At 38.6% G+C, this 18,842-nt stretch overlaps 1 protein-coding gene across 1 annotated transcript in view; it reads left to right on the top strand.

The window, feature by feature from the left end:
• tgfbi (transforming growth factor, beta-induced) overlaps positions 1-13,761 on the top strand; it is a 67,402-nt gene extending 53,641 nt beyond the window's left edge. The window contains exons 10-17 of the mRNA XM_059990407.1: positions 3,146-3,291; positions 5,744-5,880; positions 6,206-6,336; positions 9,790-9,905; positions 9,996-10,098; positions 12,146-12,228; positions 12,764-12,788; positions 12,905-13,761. Coding sequence (XP_059846390.1) covers positions 3,146-3,291; positions 5,744-5,880; positions 6,206-6,336; positions 9,790-9,905; positions 9,996-10,098; positions 12,146-12,228; positions 12,764-12,788; positions 12,905-12,939 — 776 coding nt within the window. The 3' untranslated portion in view covers positions 12,940-13,761. The remainder of the gene's footprint in view (positions 1-3,145; positions 3,292-5,743; positions 5,881-6,205; positions 6,337-9,789; positions 9,906-9,995; positions 10,099-12,145; positions 12,229-12,763; positions 12,789-12,904) is intronic.
• Positions 13,762-18,842: the final 5,081 nt, after the last annotated feature.

Genomic DNA, 18,842 nt, shown 5'->3' with positions numbered 1-18,842 from the left:
TAGATAGTGTGGACAGACAATGCCTTTTTCCGCAGGGCAGAAATGGCTAACGTGAAAAGGCATAATTTTCAAGTGATGGAGAATATTGGAGGTAGTTTTTTTTTATATTGCAGAGCATGGTAAGTGCATGGAAAATACTGCAAGGGACGGTAGTAGAGGTCGCTGTATTAAGGAACTTTCAGAGATAGCTATATGGTTGAAATACAAATAGTGGGTTATGTGGGAGGGAAGGGTTAGATTAATTTTGGAGCAGGTTAAAAAGTTGGCATAACATCATGGGCTGAAAGCCCTGTGCTGTACGGAACTGTTCAAAGTTTTATGCTAAGTCCATTCTTTGTAGCTCCTGGTTCTGAAATCCCTAATGATCCCATCCCATTTGCAAAGGGCATTTAATGTTGCTAGGTAATGCAACAGTTGTTGATGGTTACATAGTGTTTCCCCCATTCCTACTCTTTTTACAACATTCCAGGATTGAACTAACCCCCTGATGTACAAGAGTCCGACTCAGAAATTTGACAAATAACAAAAGAATAGAGCTTGTGATTCTGTGGTGATTTACTTTGAGGTTGAACTTGAATCATGTTGATACTCTCACTCTCTTTCCCCAGAGTTATGGAATGAGTCTCATATTTATTACTATTTGAGATGTCAATTTGATAAGGTATGATTTCTAATAACTGATCAGATCACTCTTTCCAACTGCCAGCTCTCTTGCCAATCAATCTACGGCACCTTCTGGCCGTAGATTGACTAGTTCATCTCACACTGAATGCATTTTCTCTGTATATCAATGTGAAAATGCCATCAAATACCCTGTCCTTTCACTCAATAGTGTCTTTCTTTAACAAAGACAAACGCTAGAACTATTTTATATACAGATTTACAGAATGGCTTCAGCTTGACCATATTTTACCCGGGACTTTCCGCCGCCAAGAGCATGTGTGTGACCCATTCACCAATGTCATTTTCGGTTCCAGGTGAACCACACACATGCCACGTCATGTTTGTCCTTTAATAAAGACAAACTTGCATGGGTAAAAATGCTAGAACTATTTTAATTACAGATTTACAGAATGGCCTCAGCTCGACCATATTTTACTCCAGACACCCCGGCCTGCTAAGAGTGTGTGTGACTGCCCTGTTCACCAAAATCACATCTGGTTCCTGGTGAACTGCCTGCAATGCACAATATACACAATAACACAAATGGCATTTAGATGGAAGTACCTCTAGGTTTATCAGCATTTTTTAATGAGCTGTTTAATAGATTTTCATCACATTAGGAACCTGAACAATATAATTTCCTAAGTCTTTGGAGATTAACCCAGAGTTTTTGGAGCTGAGGTTGTTCCTGTCTTATGAACTACAAAACTGTGTATGTTGTCAAAACTATAAGGGATCACAATAGGAAAAAGATGCCTAGTTTCAGCATATACAAGGGTGATTGATAAGTTCATGGCCTAAGGTAGAAGGAGATGAGTTATTAACTTCAAACTTTCTGCATAATCACTCAGAGTTTACCTGCATGTGCATGTAACGAGAGCTGTATAACTCATGTGGACGCTTTCTGGAGGTCCAAGGTCTGTATGCTCCACGACCGCTGGACTAGGTGTGTAAGTGTAGGAAGGGACTATGTTGGAAAATAAATGTGCTAGGTTCTCTAAAATTGACTCCTTCTACCTTAGGCCACAAACTTATCAATCACCCCTCGTGTCTACACTCTCTCTCCCTCTCTCTGTCTCTGTCTCTCTCTCTTGCTCAAAGCTTGTCTTCTTTATTTCAAAAATAAAATTTATTCAGAAATGTATACAAGAAATACAAAACAGTACATGGCTTCATTTACATTCATAGTGTCAGCCAGTCTATGCATTCAAAGTGTTTCATGTCTATACATCATCAAGTTAATGCTTTTGATGTAGAAATCACCAGTGCAGCTTATGTGGCTTTTTTGAACAACCCACCCTTCAAGTGTTTGAGGGGCCTTAGACTGAAGTTCTTCCCCACAAGCATCAGTGTGTCACATAGCACCTTCTCCTGCAGCCCAAGTTGTGCAAAGTAACTCCATTCACTCAAGGCATCTTGGTGTACTGGGGGACCAATGAGTTTTGGGCAGGCAAAAGTGTCTTCTTTGTGAAGAACTTTTCTTTTTGCCAGTCTTCAGTTTAAACAGAGGTAGACAATTTTCTCATCGCCTTGTAGCTGACTCAAGGCTAGGGATTCCAAATATGCAAGAAGGCCGGCAGAAAGAGCCCTTCTTATTAGCAGCCAAGCAAGATCTTGGTGCTTGTTTGTGATTTTTCTTTTCCTGGTCTTAACTGGCTCAGGAAATCATCACAGAGGATGCATTGTGACCTTCTCTTGGATGGCCTGGAGGAAAATCTGGAATTGGAATTTGAATTTATTTATTATTCTCACATGTAGCAAGGTGCATTGAAAAGCTTATCTTGCTTACTGTTCATAGAGATCAGTTAGTTACACAGTGCATTGAGCTCAGACAAGGTAAAACAATACCAGAATGTAGAATATAATGCCACAGCTACAAAGTGCCATGCAGGTAGATACAGTAAGGTGCAAGATCATAAAAAGGCAGATTATGAGGCCAAGAGTCCAACTTTGTTGTCCTAGGGAATCATTCACTAGTCTAATAACAGCAGGATAAAAGCTATTTTGAGCCTTATGGTGGTGCTTTGAGGCTTTTTTATCTTCTGCCTAATGGGAGAGGGCAGAAAAGAGGATGTCAGGATGGGTGGGGTCTTTGATTATGTTGGTTACTTCACTGAGGTAGTAAGAAGCGCAGACTGGCGGGGAGGCTGGTTACGGTCATGTGCTGAGCTAACAGCAAATTAATAATCTAATAAAGCTGGCAACAAACTGAAAAGAGGAAATAAAACATAGCCCATTTTATTAGTTCTACCTGTTTTATTAAGCACCATTGTAGTATGATTCATGCTATTTTTATCGTCATTGATATTTCTAGAAATTTTATGGTGGTGCTGCCTTTTTAATAGAGGTGCAGTTAATTATGCCCTTCCTACAGATTTGACTATAATAGGGACAAAAGCAGGTTTTCAATTAGACTTTGTACAGATTATAATTGTCTTGGGGAAAATTTTCATCAAAAGTTGTCTCCTGTGTTTTATAATAGAAAAATCTCTGGTTATTAATGAAGAAACAAAGGAACTTCTGCTGGACCACATTGTGAAAGAGCAGCTCTCTTCTAAATATCTATACCATGGGCAGATACTTGAAACGTTGAGTGGCAAGAAACTCAGAGTCTTTGTTTATCGTAATGTATGTGTTTTTTCCTAATTTCTAGATACTTTTTTGTGGGAAAATAAAGATTTATATTACAGAGGACTTTTCATGACCTTCCAATTCCCCAAAGAGCTTTATGACTAGTAACATACTTTCAAAATATAGCATTGGATAAGTATTCAGAAGATTTGTGTTTATGGTTTTAGTTAGAAAGAATTTCTCTGCTCTTCTTCCAAAGTGTGTTCTTCTCATCCAAACATCAGAGCAGACAGCCTCCATTTAACCCTTATTTACAAAATCTTCTGACTCAGTAATAGTGCTAATTACAACTAAAGATCATAAAGTTAGTGGTGGCTATATCATGGACAGATGTCTGATACATAGTGTGCTAATAATGAGCCAAAAAATCCTGTAAATGACAGAAATAATTTGCAACTGGAAATAAAATATAACATTTTATTGGAATTTCGGTCTAATGAAATACAATTTCCATTGTGGCATGACACAAGTGCCATCTTTTTATCATGATTGACATTTATATATACTCAGGAGTATATAAATTATTAAGCCACATATTTCTGAACTAGATGAGAATTTCAGGCCAACACCTGGAATTTGGAAGGAGTGTATAAATTATTAACCCACATATTTTTGAGCTAGATGAGAATTTCAAGCCAACACCTGGAATTTGGAAGCAGTTACACATAAATCAAAGCATTAATAATATTTCAAATCCTGCTAGAGGATTGCATTTTTGTCATTCCAGAACCTTCCCTCTGATTAGGCCATGAGTGAATGTTGTCTAAAACTCACTGCATGTGGGTATGGTCACTTCATTCTGTGAAAAGTAATTGAAAAACCTGAATATTTCAAAACCATCTTTGATCATACTCCAAGGAACTCCATTCTGGTTGTCATACCGGTGTGATGGCTGGTCTTGAACAACTCCAGTGATCTTCCTTTATCATAGATATAATTTCTGCTTGAGGAGAATTTTCCTTTGTGTTGGAGACATTTGGGGTTCTTCTTCTGTTTTGTGAATGTCTGCAGAGAGTAAGAATTTCAGGTTGTATATTGTGTACATTGTCTGATATTAAATGGAACAATTGAACCATTAAGTAACAGGAAGTTATTAGCTGAAAGGCATATCAGTCAAAATGTGGTCATTATACCAGGCAAGAGCTATTTGATGCTTCGTCCACTGAAAGGACATCTAATTACCCACCAGTGATGTTCAGTGACCTTGCCATCAATGATTCCATCACTAATTAACATCCTGCAGCCATCATTGGTTAGAAATTTTAAAAAGCCTTATAAACATTGACTACATGGGTAAATGAGACATTAGGTAATTGCAAGAGGTAATTTATGTGGCTTTTTACTCTGAAACACTTTTCTATGGCTCCCAAGGCAGGGGTCTAATGAAACATTTTCCACTTGTGTTGACAGATGCAGCTCTAGCAAAGCTCACAAAACAGGGCATATCCAAGTACATGAGCCCAGCTGATAAACTCAGCAAATTTTTTACCTCCCCACCACCAGTGGCATGTTGCCTGCAGTGACTGCCAATAGTAAAGTGGCCCTCACCTGTCTGCAACCCACTCTATTGAGCAGGTATATGGAAACATTATTTCCTGCAGGATCCCCTCCACATCCTGACTTGTATATTATCAATTCTTCACTCACTTGGTGTAAATCCTGAAGCTCCCCCACAAACAGCAGCGTGGGAACACTAAAGTGGGCCTGCTGTTAATCAAGATAACAGTTCAACACTAACTTCTGTAAGGCAATTGATTATGGACAAAAAAGTTCTTCTCTTACCAGTGATGCATGCATTACATTAAAAATATTTATTCTGGTGCAAATTGCCATCTGTAAATTCAATTACCAATGTACATTAACATAACCGTTCAAAGGGGTGGGGAGGGATGCCATGGTGGCATAGCATGTTATTACAGCCCGAGGCTCTCCAGAGTTCAAATTTCAATTCCACCGCTGTTCTGTAAGGAGTCTCTATACATCCTCCCTGTGGAATGCATGGGTTTTGTCTGGGTCCTCTGGTTCCCTCCAACAGTCCAAAGACATACCAGGTAGGTTAATTGATCATTGTAAATTGTCCTGTGATAAGGTTAGGGAAAATCAGGTTTGCTGGGGTGGCAGAGCTCAGAGGGCTGGAAGGCCTACTCTGTTCTCTAGTGCTGAATAAATAAATAATTAAAATTGTTTATCTTAATATTTAGAATACTAATTGTCTTTTTCTCCAAATGTGAATAATTTTAAAAATAATTTTTGGTTCAAAGTAGATGCTAGAGCTTAATTTGTCTGTGGTACACCCTTGAAGTCACCTGATAAGGATTGGTGATCAGAGTTTCTACCCTACATATCTATATTGGTACAAAGTTAGTGAGAATTTTAAGGTTTGTCACGTCTTTGAAAAGGGATATAGGAAAATACCTTCTTACCTGAGATAGTCTTTGTTCTGTTCAAGGCATTATGTGTTGAAAATATATGTATTGCTGCACATGACAAAAGAGGGAGGTATGGCTCCATGATGGTAATGGACAAAATACTGACTCCTCCAGAAGGCACGGTCATGGACATTCTGAAAGCTGATGATCGCTTCAGGTATGGAGTTACATATAATGGAATGGTCAATCTGCAACTTGAACTAGTTCTAATCTGTAAAATTATGATTAAGAATATGATGAAGGATTAGGGTATTTTGCAGTGAAGCAAGAAGAAATAGTGTTAATGCCAAAAGTTTGAAATAAATACCAAAAATGTTACTAACCAACTTGGTTGGTGATAGAATGCCTTTGACAGCCATCTTCCAATCAATTACTTGCACAAATTCTCAGCAGAAGTAACATACAGAATTGAAAAGTACTCAGAGGTAAGGGAAAGAGTTAACATTTTAAAATCTCAGGAGTCTTTTTTTTTATTGTTGCAGCATACTGGTGGGAGCCATCCAGAGAGCAGGACTCACTGAAACTCTCAACAGGCCTGGCACATTCACCGTCTTTGCCCCAACCAATGATGCTATCCTGTCTCTATCCAGCCATGAACAGAAACGAATGATGGGTAAAAACTAGACTACAGTCATCATGTCACTTCCAGTTATTGTAGGAGACTAACTTAACTAACCCTGTTTCTCAGATTCCACAGCACAGATGATGACTTACTGAAACCAATGGAAACTTGCAGTGTGCTATCTATAGGTCAAGTTAACACAGATAAAAATTTTCGGAAGAAACTGCTTTAAAACTTCAGTTTCACTAATGTCTCACAGGATTTAGTAGCACGTGTATGTGTAGGCTACCTACCTTGACTTTTTCTACCTGGTTCAATAGAGTGTGCATATGCCTCATAGTTCCTCTGTCTGGCATTTATGACTGGGTTCAATTGTTTGACTGGTGTAAACATAGAAACATAGAAAACATACAGCACAATACAGGCCCTTCAGCCCGCAGAGCTGTGCCAAACATGTCCCTACCTTAGAACTACATAGGCTTTACCCGTAGCCCTCTATTTTTCTAAGCTCCATGTAGCCATCCAGGAGTCTCTTAGTCTGTAGTCCCAATGCCTAGCATTTACCACCAGTAGCTTCTGTGATATAAACCCTCTGTTGAATATTAGTTTATTTTAGCTACTCTTTCTTCCATCTAAACCCTTCTGGATTAATTTTGTGAACCAGCATTGTATGTTGATAAACATTTCCAGAGAGCAGACCTCATTGAAACTCTCAACAGTCCTGGCACAATCACAATCTTTTCACCAACCAATCACAAAGTGATGGGATTGGCTGAGACTTTAACTCAGTTTTTACCTAATGATCCTAATTTAGTTGTGGAATATTATTCCTGCTTGAATTGATGATTGGCTTAATTATTTGAGTTATACCAGTGCCTTGCTGTCTTATATGTGTGGTTATTTAAGGTACTGTTGGCCACTCTAACTACTTTATTTAATGATACCAGTTCTCCCAGACATCAAAACAACCACCCCTGATTGTCAATGATACTACAACGGTTAAGTGCCTCCTCACTGCCCGCAGATTCAATGGAACCAGCCACAGAATACTGTTATAAAACAGTAGACAATAGATCCCTTCCTGACTCCACAAGTCTTCCTCCTGTCAGTGAGACACAAATGAGGAACATTTTCCATCTGTTTGCAGTAATATTTAAGGAACTCTCTTTCATTCAAGACAATAAAAATCCATTTGATCAGCACTTCACTCAGTTGCTAAAACACCCTCTGCACCCAAGGTCTGCTCGTATATGAATTCTCACAAGCCCATGGCCCTTTCTGTGTTGTAATGTCTGAGGCAGTTCAAACCCAGCCTCAACACATGAATGAGGGGTGACCTAATTGAAGCCTATCGAATGCTGAAAGGCCTTGATAGTGTGGATCTGGAGTGGATGTTTCCTACAGTGGGAGGGCCTAAGAGCAGAGGACACAGTCTCAGAATAGAGGGGCAACCTTTTAGAATGGAGAGAGGTGATCTGTGAAATTCTTTACCAAAGGCAGCTGTGGAGGCCAAGTCTTTATGTATATTTAAGGCAGAGGCTTCTTGGTTGGTTAGGACATGAAGGGATTTGGAGAGAAGGTAGGAGGTTGGGGCTGAGAGGAAAATTAGATCAGCATGATGAAATGGCGGAGCAGACTCGATGGGCCAAAAGGCCTATTTCTGCTCCTATATCCTATGGTTCATGGTCAGGCTCAGGTTGGTTAATAAGACTTTACTTTCAAGTACTGGCTTCTTATAGTTAATTTGCCTCCTCCATAGTACAACTGTGTACTGCAAAGTAAAATTGCTTCTTCAAGGTCCTGGGATGCTGATCATATTGGATTCATTGGAACACCTTACCATCTATGGTTCTGCAGTGATCTCACCGAAGCGGATTAATTTACCGCATTGAATCAGATTCTACATTGGATACACTGTTCTGATCTAATCTTTGAGCCAGATTCACAGTATAGATACGGATTCACTGTGTCAAATGAGTTGCACCAATCCAGGTTCTGCCCTGACCCAGGCACTACACCAGACACATTGCATTGATATACAGTACTTTCCAGTTGCTTAGCTCATGGTTCAGTATTACCAGAAGAACCTGGGCGTAAGATGGATAGTCTCTCCAAGCCTACATATGTCAGCTAGTCTGGAATTTCCGACCACTAGCAGATTATCAAAGCAACATCTTTTATCAAATGTTAATCATGTAATCTGAAACATAGAAAATAGCTGCAGGAGTAGGCCATTCGGCCCTTCAAGCCTGCACCACCATTCAGTATGATCATGGCTGATCATCCAACTCAGAACCCTGTACCTGCTTTCTCTCTATACCTCCTGATCCCTGTAGCCATGGGGGCCATATCTAACTTCCTCTTAAGTATAGCCAACGAACCAGCCTCAATTGTTTCCTGTGGCAAAGAATTCCACAAATTCACCACTCTCTGTGTGAAGAAGTTTCTCCTCATCTCGGTCCTAAAAGGCTTCCCCTTTATCCTTAAACTGTGACCCCTCCTTCTGGACTTCCCCAACATTGGAAACAATCTTCCTGCATCTATCCTGTCCAATCCCTTTAGAATTTTATACATTTCAATATGATCCCCCCTCAAACTTCTAAATTCCAGTGAGTATAAGCCAAATCGATCCAGTCTTTCTTCATATGGAAGTCCTGCCATCCCAGGAATCAATCTGGTGAACCTTCTTTGTACTCTCTCTATGGCAAGAATGTCTTTCCTCACATTAGGGGACCAAAACTGCACACAATACTTCAGATGCGGTCTCACCAAGGCCTTGTACAACTGCAATAGAACCTCCCTGCTCCTGTACTCAAATCCTTTTGCTATGAATGCCAACATTGGAATTTACTCCAATGCATAACACCAGACACCATTAAGTATTTCAACACAATGAAATACACAAGGCTGCCTTTAATTTCAAGTCTTTCTCTATTTATGCATTGTTTTTTTGTAAATTCTGTTGTATTTTCTTTTTCCCCTGTAAATTCCTGCAAGGAAATGAATCTCAATGTCACATATGGTAACATGTATGTACTTAGATAATACATTTACTTTGAACTTCTGAACTTTGAAACTCTGTTGAATCTAAGCTTAACAGATGGTCAGATTTCAGAACAAATGGATTTACAGTCGAGTATCAATGGCAGTCTTAATTCAAGCCAACTTTCATGTTTTAAATATGTAGAAACAGATGAGCAGTCACTTTTGAATTTGAAATTGTAGCATTCAGCTAATCTAGACGTATTCAAATAAAGATAAAAGAAAAATAAACAGTTGATATTGAAAATGCAAGGTAAGAAAGGGGAAAAAGCTGGAAGTATTTAGAAAGTCAGGAAACAAACTGTATGTGAAGGAAGGAAACTCTGAGTGAGCCGCTGGCTATCTCCAGCATTTTCTCTTTTCATATTGTTTGGATGGATATGTTATACTGAGGAAAATATAGTTATTCAAGCCTTCAAAATATTTAATGTTGCTGAAGTTTTGGTTTCTTTACCTCTTCAGATGATCCCACTTTGTGGAAGTATCATATTGGCGAACAAATCCTGGTTAGTGGAGGTGTTGCCAGCAAGATCGTGATGTTGAAATCCCTACAAGGTGCTAACTTGGAAATAGGAGCAGTGAGTATTTGGTCATAACATTGAATTCTTCCACTGTTTTGTTTTAGTGAACACACTGATTAAGTTGGATTAATATGTCTTCTCTTTCAGAAAAATCTCATCATTAATGTAAATAAAGTTCCAGTTGAAGAAGCTGACATAATGGCAACCAATGGTGTCATCCATGCTATTGGCAGGGTCTTGCAACCTTCTGGTAAGCAACATTATACTTATAAAAAACAGCAAATTATGTCGTGTAACTACTGTGTCAATGAATTAGAGTGCAGGACAAACTTCAACTAAAGTCAAGGTAAAAACACAACGGATACTGAGTATCTTAAATAAAAAAAGAAAATACTAGGAATCCTCCCCAGGCCACGCAGCATTTGTGGAACAATAAAATGTGAAAATATCTTGGGTCATTGATCGTAAGACACTTTCCAGCTAATAACTTCCAATCGTAAACATGATGCAATTAATGAAGGTCAACATTCATTAATCTTTATTAGCCAGATAAGTGGCCTGAAGAGTAGCAAATGGAGTTTAATTCAGGACTCTCATAATGTATGTTGGGGGCCTGGCTGTGTTATAGAACAGAGGAACTAGGGAGTACAAGCACGTAGTTTGCTGAAAGTGACCTCACAGGTAGAACTGGATTGAATTGATTTTATTTCTTACATCCTTCACACACATGAGCAGTAGAAATCTCCACATTACATCACTGTCTAAATGTGCAATGTGCAATTTATAGTAATTTGTAATAAATAGTATGTACAACAGGAGAGTCATTATAGCATAGGATACAATTGTATCAGTGTGAATTAATCAGTCTGATGACCTGGTGGAAGAAACTGTCCCAGAACCTGCTGGTCCTGGCTTTAATGCTGTGGTACTGTTTCCTGGATGGCAGCAGCTGAAACAGTTTGTGGTTGGAGTGATTGAGGTCCCCAATGATCCTTTGGGCCCTTTTTATGCACCTGTCTCTGTAGATGTGAGTTCACATTTACAGATGCACTGGGCTGTCCGCACCTCTCTCTGGAGTCCTGAGACTGGGGGAAGTACAGTTCCCATACCAGGCAGTGATGCAGCCAGGTAGGATGCTCTCAATTGTGCCCCTGTAGAAAGTCCTTAGGATTTGGGGATAGTAGCCAAACTTCTTCAACTACCTTAGGTGAAAGAGACACTGTTGTGCTTTTTTCATCTCACAGCCAGTGTGTGTAGACCGCGTGAGCTCTTTGGCCATGTGTATGCCGAGAAAGGGTGGTGAAGGTGAAGGGTTTTAGGATGTTGACCTTCATCAGTCAGAGATCGGTATAGAATTTGGGATGTTATGTTGCAATTGTAGAAGATCTTGATGAGTCTGCTTTGGAACATTGTGTTCAGTTTTGGTCACCCTTCTATAGGAAAGATGTCATTAAGCTGAAAGAATGCAGAGGAGATTTACAAGGATGTTGATGGGACTCGAGCAAATAATTTATGGAGAGAGTTTGTGCAGGTTGTGACTTTATTCATTGAAGTATAAGAGAATGAGGAGTGATGTATAAAATTGATAGATAAATAGGGTATAGATAGGGTGAATGCACTCAGTATTTTTCCCAGAGTTGGGAAATCAAGAACTAGGGGACATAGGCTTAAGGTAAAAGAGGAGAAATTTAATGGAAACCTAGAGGATGGTTCATGTGTGAAATGAGCTGCCAGACAAAGTGATTTAAGCAGATATATTAACAATACTTAAAAGGCACATAGATTGGAAGGATTTCAAGGGATATGGGCCAAATGCAGGCAATTGACACGAGCTTAGAGATGGGAATCTTGGCCAACATGGACCTGCTGGTCCAAAGATCCTGTTTCGATGTTATATGACTCTGACTCAAAGATAACAGACACCAAGGAGAGTTTCTTGGTGCTTTATCTAAAAATATATATAAAGGACAGTATAATCAAGAAGCTAATGGATGCAAATTGAGTTATAGAATCAGAATCATAGATCACCACAACACAAAAATAGGCCCTTCTGCCCATCTTGTCTATGCCAAACTATTATTCTGCCTAGTCCCATTTACTTGCACCTGATCATGGCCCTCTATACTCCTATCTATGGACTTATCCCCACTTCTCTTAAATGTTAAGTACCTGGAATTAATTTGGAATTACAGAAGAATTGGTATATGATCATTTATTTTTGGCCAGTGGTTTATCTGAGAATTCACTGTTGCACAAAGACACTGGCTGTTAATCAAATATTATGTTTCATTTACAAGATGCAAGACGATCACTAGAAAATCAAAATGGCATGGAGATCAGCAGTGAAGATATCCTGCGATTTGGAGTCCGGCCTGCCAGGGTATGATTCAGTTAAAATTTTCACTAACAACACTATGTAAAATAGGACTTTTGTTAGTGCCTTGCAGAAATATTATCAAATCTCAAGGCTAGTTTAATTGTACCAATTATTTCAATACAAAGCCTCAGGAAGTAAAAGCAGAGGGTTTTTGGTAAGAAACATTTCTTTGCTCTTGAGTAAACAAAGCAGTAACCTCAGATTGTTAGGTCACAGCATAAATCCACATAAAAGGCAGCAATCTCATCCATCAGAAGCAACTCTTCAAGGGTGTTTGGACAACATCCTGCTGAATATGTTTAATAAGCTCCTCACTTATTTGATTATAAGTAAGTGAGTTGGTGAGAAATTTACCCAACAATTAATGTATAATGTAGAGGCATGCAAAAGGTGGAGAAAATGTTAATATAAGGGGTTGAAAAGAGTTGGTATTTGAAGGTGATCAAGTCACAAGTGATGGATCCATTATCTTATGAAACTGATTGTTTTTTTTAAGGACATTCCTTACGAAAATCAGAATCTCAATTTTGTGTTGCAGGTTGCTAACCCAAGGATTCAGAGAGGTAGGTCAAGCATTCCAGAGTACTTATGATTTAATGACATCAAGTCTCATTGTATGTGTCCATTATGCATTGATGAGCGTATTGCAAGTTAAAATGTATTTGTTATTAAATTTCAGTTTTAAGTGGTGCTCTTCTGAAGAAAGGCAAATAATACGAACTGAAAAGCAAACCATAAGTCATCCAAACTTCTTCCAGAAACATTGAATTCTGAGGCACAATCTTTCTCAGTTGAATGTCTATATGGCCATAATACTTCATTGCCTCATTATGATTACATATTGCTTGCTTGTTTGTACATTTTTGTTGCATTGTTACTTTTTTTACATCACTTGTGATTGCATTATGCTTTATTAATGGCATGGAATCTTATTTGAAGCTACAGTCAATTCAACAAAGAATTCAGTTAAATACCAAAAAGTGTGATATCTCCATGCTCTTGTAAGTTTATGCATTAGTGCATATGTGTATAGTTCCCTTGTATATGCATGCACGTTGTTCATATCTGCATTTTGAATCAAAGTGCGTGCCTTTATATATGTATGTTCCAATTTGTGTTTAAGTGTTAGCAAATACCTTAATTTCACTAGATAGGTGCCATTCAGCAGAGTGTTTCTGCAAATGACTTAGTTTCAAAAATATTGTTTGAAAATAAGCCAACATTAATCTGTCGAAAGATTTTCTGCAGTATAACATTATATTGTTTCCTTTTAATTTTTATGTTTGTATTTTCTCTGATATGTGTGCTGATTGTGTTTGTCTCATATCAGTATTAAGATATATGCATGTCACAAGCTACAGTTCAGTTTAATGCTATTTCACCAATGCTTTGGTAAGGGTAACTATATATATTTCCAAATATGTTAGAAAACATTTTTAAATATGTATTTATCTTTAAAATTTATTCTGTAAAATGTTCTTAAAATGCTTTTTCCTTGAGGCAATTTGCAGCTATCATAAAAGCTAATTTTTTTTTACAAAACTGGAACCTTCATTATTTGGGAATCTGCAGTCTTATGATATTGATATCATATTTATTAGGTTGCCTGATTTCTTTAAAATAATTTTTCTGTTTTGGATGTATGGAAAACTTTGTAGCAACAGTATTTTTACTTGTGTCATAAAGTCATTGAACTTATCATTTGTGATCTAAAACAGTAACAATACCATTAGGCCATAAGCCATGGACCCATTGAGTCTGATCAGCCATTCTATCATGGCTGACTTATTATCCCTCTCAACCCCATTCTCCAGTCTTCTCTCCTAACCTTTGACAACCTTACTATTCAAGAGCCTATCAACCTCCGCTTTAAATATACAGTCGGCCCTCCTTATCCGCGGGTTCTGCATGCGCAGATTCAACCAACCGCGGATCGGGAAAACCCAGAAGTTCTCTCTCCAGCACTCATTGTTTGAGCATGTACAGACTATTTTTTCCTGTCATTATTCCCTAAACAATACAGTATAACAGCTACTTACATAAAATTTGCATTGTATTGGGTATTATAAGTAATCTAGAGATGATTTTAAAGTACAAGTAGTCCTCGGGTTATGAACGAGTACCATTCCTGAGTCCGTCTTTAAGTCGGATTTGAAGTCTGAACAGGTACATCCGGTATTATTTAGCGTCAGTTAGTCAAACACTTGTCTTAGTATATAGTATATATTTTACCTTTCTATGCATATAAAACACTTAAGAAACACACGTATTTCAATAATTAAACCACTGCGTTGCTTAGAAATAATTGTGGCTTTCATCAAGGCAGGGCCTTTCACATGCTGCATTAAAATTGTTTGGATCGTTGACCGACTGTAGCCTAATGCTTTTCCGATGACCAATGGCATTTCACCTCTTTCTGATCGCTTTATTACATCCACTTTATTTTCAATCGTGATTTTCATGAACGTAAACGCTGCAGATTCAGAGCTGCGCTGCTGGGTCCCAATGTCCACTGCACCGAGACAGGTTAAATAAGGGACTTGAACATCCACATTTTTTGGTATCTGCGGAGAGTCCTGGAACCAATCCCCTGCGGATAAGGAGGGCCAACTGTACTCAATGATTTTGCCTCAACAGCTGTCTGTGGCAATGAATTCACAGGTCCACAACCTCTGGCTAAGTAAATACTGTACGCTTTAGGAAAGTCTGGGCTGCTACAACTATCATTATTTCACATCACCGATATTTCAGTTAAACAGTAAAATCACATATTCTGCAATCCACAGCCAAACAACATGAATCTAAATAGAAGATAGCTGCTTAGGACATCATCTTATTTATAAACCAAATCCATTGTTGTGTAATTTACCTACATTAGAATATTTAGAAATTATTTTACACTCTGCAGCAAAGATTTGGTTAAACAAAGTGTGATCCCTTAGGTTTCTCACTCTACATTCCTCATTCTCTCACCAGATGTATCATAGACCTGTTTAAGTATGATGAACATAGTCAAATATTCTGTTACAATCTAAAGAACTGTAGTCTCTTAAAGTAAGCATGATATTGAGACCATAAAACATAAGAACAGAAATAAGCCATTCGACTTATCTGATCTGCTCTGCTATTTGATCGTGGCTGATATATTATCCCTCTCAACCCTATTCTCCTGCCTTCTCCCCATAACTTTTGATGCCCTGACTAATCAAGAACCTATCAACCTCTGCTTTAAATATACTCAAGGACTTGGACTTCACAAATGTCTGTGACAATGAATTCCATAGATTAAGAAGGGGCTAGAGTGTGAGTTTTATATTCAGGCCTCATTTGTAATCTGCTCGGTTCCAGACACTTGCAGTACTTCATGTCTTGTTACCACTCTTCCCTTATAAAATAAAAACATGTAAACTTGTTTTTTTCCATGTTGGTGACAGACTGAAGGGGAGGAATTCCCAGATTGATTATGCATTTGCCACCTGATTAAATCAGAAACTCGATTAACTCTTCAACTATTTTCACTCAAGACTGAAAGTTGTATTGAGCATCAATAGCCCTTCTTCCCATCACCAATCTGTATTTGTAGCTGATGGTAGTTAACCTTTAATACATTTTATCATGGTCCCTCCTAGACACTCATATCAGCCAAAGCAATGTCCTGGTCTGAAAACTGAAGTAATTTGTAATAACATCATGATGGTGAAGCAATGATTCCTTCCCAGTTAATTTATTTGTAGAAGAATGCTGTGACCTTTCTTGGTCATTCTCAGAATTCCAGTCATTTGTTATGGTGGAATTTCAGGATTAGATTTTACAACAAAGAAACAAGCTTTTTGGATCACCATGTCTATGCTGATCATCATGCCTATCTATACTAAACATACTTGCCTGTATTAATCCCACGTCCCTCTATGCCTTGTTCAGTTCCAGCCCAATCACAAATATTGTTGATGTTTCTGCCTCCGCTACCTCCCCTTGCAGCTTAATCTAGATATCAGCAACTCTGCAAAAATAATTATCCTTAGATCTCCTTTAAACCTCATCCCTCTCAGTTCAAACCTACCTCTGTAGTCATAGATCCCTGAAACATGGCTATCTACGCTTTCTATGCCTCTTATAACTTTAGGTATCTCTAACATGTCACATCTCATCTCCCTGACGGAGTACCTGTTAGGGCTCTGAAAACCTATGTCAAACAACTGCTGGGTGTGTTCAAAGACTTTTACAATCTTTCATTGCTGTTGTTGGAATTTCCTACCTGCTTCAAAAGGCCAACAATCACACTAGTGCCCAAGAAGAGCAGAGTGAGCTGCCTTAACGATTATCACCAGTAGCACATCTACAGTGATGAGTGCTCTGAGAGGTTGGTTATGGTTAGAATTAACTCCTCTCTCGGCAAGAAACTAGACCTACTATAATCTGCCTATCACCATAATAGGTCTACAGTAGATGCAACCTCATTGGCTCTTCACACGGTCTTGCATCACCTGAACAATATTAATACTTGTGCCATGATGCTTATTTACTGACTACAGTTCAGCATTTAACACCATCATTCCTATCGTTCTGATCAAAAAGTTCCAAAACCTAAGCCTCTGTACCTCCCCCAGCAACTGGATCCTCGACTTCCTCACCAGAACACCAATGACGGTGAGGATCGGAAATAATATCTCTACCTCACTAACAATCAACACTGGCATGCTTAACCCACTGCTCTACTTTCTCCACATCCATGACCATGAGTCTAGGCACAGTTCAAATGCCTATCTATGAATTTGCTGATGACACAACTATTATTGGCAGAATTTCAGATGGTGATGAGGAGCTGTACAGGAGCGAGATGGATCAGCTGTGTGAGTGGTGTTGCAACAATAATATTGCACTCAATTGACTGTGAACTTCAGAAAGTATAAGAAGTAGACACCAGTCATCCAGAGGGATCAGAGGTGAAAGAGTGAGCAATTTCAAGTTTCTGGATGTTTAAATCTCTGAGGATCTATCCTGGGTCCAAAATATCGGTATGTCACTAAACACACTTCACGTATCTATAGATGTACCAAGGAAAGCATTCTAAATGGCTGCAGCACCATCTGGTATGGTGGAGTTACTGCACAGGATTGAAAAAAGCTGCAGAAAGTTGTGAACTCCGTCAGCTCTATTATGGACAATAGCCTCCATAGCATTAAGGACATCTGAAAGGAATGATGCCTCAAAAAGTCAACATTCTTCATTAAGGACCCCCATCACCCAGGACATGCCTTCTTCTCATTGGTAACATCAGGAAGGAGGTACACACTCAATAATAGAGGAACAGCTTCTTCCCCTCTGCCATCAGATTTCTGAATCAACATTGAACCCATGATCACTACCTCACTACTTTATTGCACTACTTATTTAACAATTTCACATACACACACACACACACACACGCGTATTTACCATTATATATTGTACTGCCACTGCATAAACAACAAATTTCACAACACATGTGGTGATACTAAACCTGATTCTGATTCTCCTATTCCTGGGAAACTAGAACCAGTCCATTCAATCTTTCTTTATTGCTCAAGCCCTTCAGACTAGGAACATCATTGTCTGCATTTGTCTGCCCTCCACTACACTTTACCTCCTCCAATCAAGCCAGTTCTATATCCAGTTACTTAGTTCATTTTGGATCCTTTGGACTAACCTACCATATGGGATTCTGTCAAAGGCTTAGTTGAAGGAAATGTCTACTGCTCTGAGCTTATCAATATTATCATCAAAAACCAGTCATATTTGTGAAATACAAACACAAGAAATTCTGCAGATGTTGGAAAACTAAAGGAATACACACAAAATGCTGGAGGAACTCAGTCCAGATAAAGGGTATCAAAAGAAACATTGACTGTCTATCCCTCTCCATTGACATTACCTGACCTGCTGATTTGCTCCAGCATTTTGTGTGAATTGTGAAATATAATTTCCTGCATAAGAAGCCATGTTGACTATCCCTAACCAGTCCTTGCCTTTCCAAATGAAATAAATCTTGTCTCTCAAAATCCCTTTCAGTAGTTTTCCTGCCACTAATGTCAGGCTTACTGACTGAAGTTTTCTGGCTTATCCCTGCTGTTCTTCCTAAATAAAGGTACAATAATAGCTATCCTTTAGTCTTCCAGTACCTTGCTTATAACTAGCCAAACATGATTCACTTAAGGCTAGCCAGACTCTGTACAGATTACAGAAATTGCTCTCTTCTTGTCTTACTTGTGCTTTTATAAAGGTGAAGACAAGAGTGAATCCTAGCAGAATAACTTCTATGTTATAATAACCCGACTGGATATCTGCCCCAAAGATACCAGTGAGCCAGTTGGACTTCTGGGCTTTTTTATGTAAAAACATGCAACAATCACATCATAATAAGGTCTACAACTTAAAAAGAAACTTATTAAGTAAAATTACAATCTGCAGAATGGTTTCTTTTTGTTACATTGGAGTTAAAATGATAGTAAATTGCTATATGATATTCATTTCCTATTTCTTAAGCAACAGTTTCAAAAGCTGCGTCACAGTTCGCCTCTTTGAGAGATGCCAACCTTGAGGAAGTTTAAATCTTTTCTTTCATGGGAATTCAGTGAAAC

The sequence above is a fragment of the Hypanus sabinus genome, chromosome 15 (assembly GCF_030144855.1).
Source record: "Hypanus sabinus isolate sHypSab1 chromosome 15, sHypSab1.hap1, whole genome shotgun sequence".
In the NCBI taxonomy this organism is placed as follows: Eukaryota; Metazoa; Chordata; class Chondrichthyes; order Myliobatiformes; family Dasyatidae; genus Hypanus; species Hypanus sabinus.
Note: the sequence above shows the minus strand (reverse complement) of the source record. Positions and strands in the feature narration are given on the sequence as shown.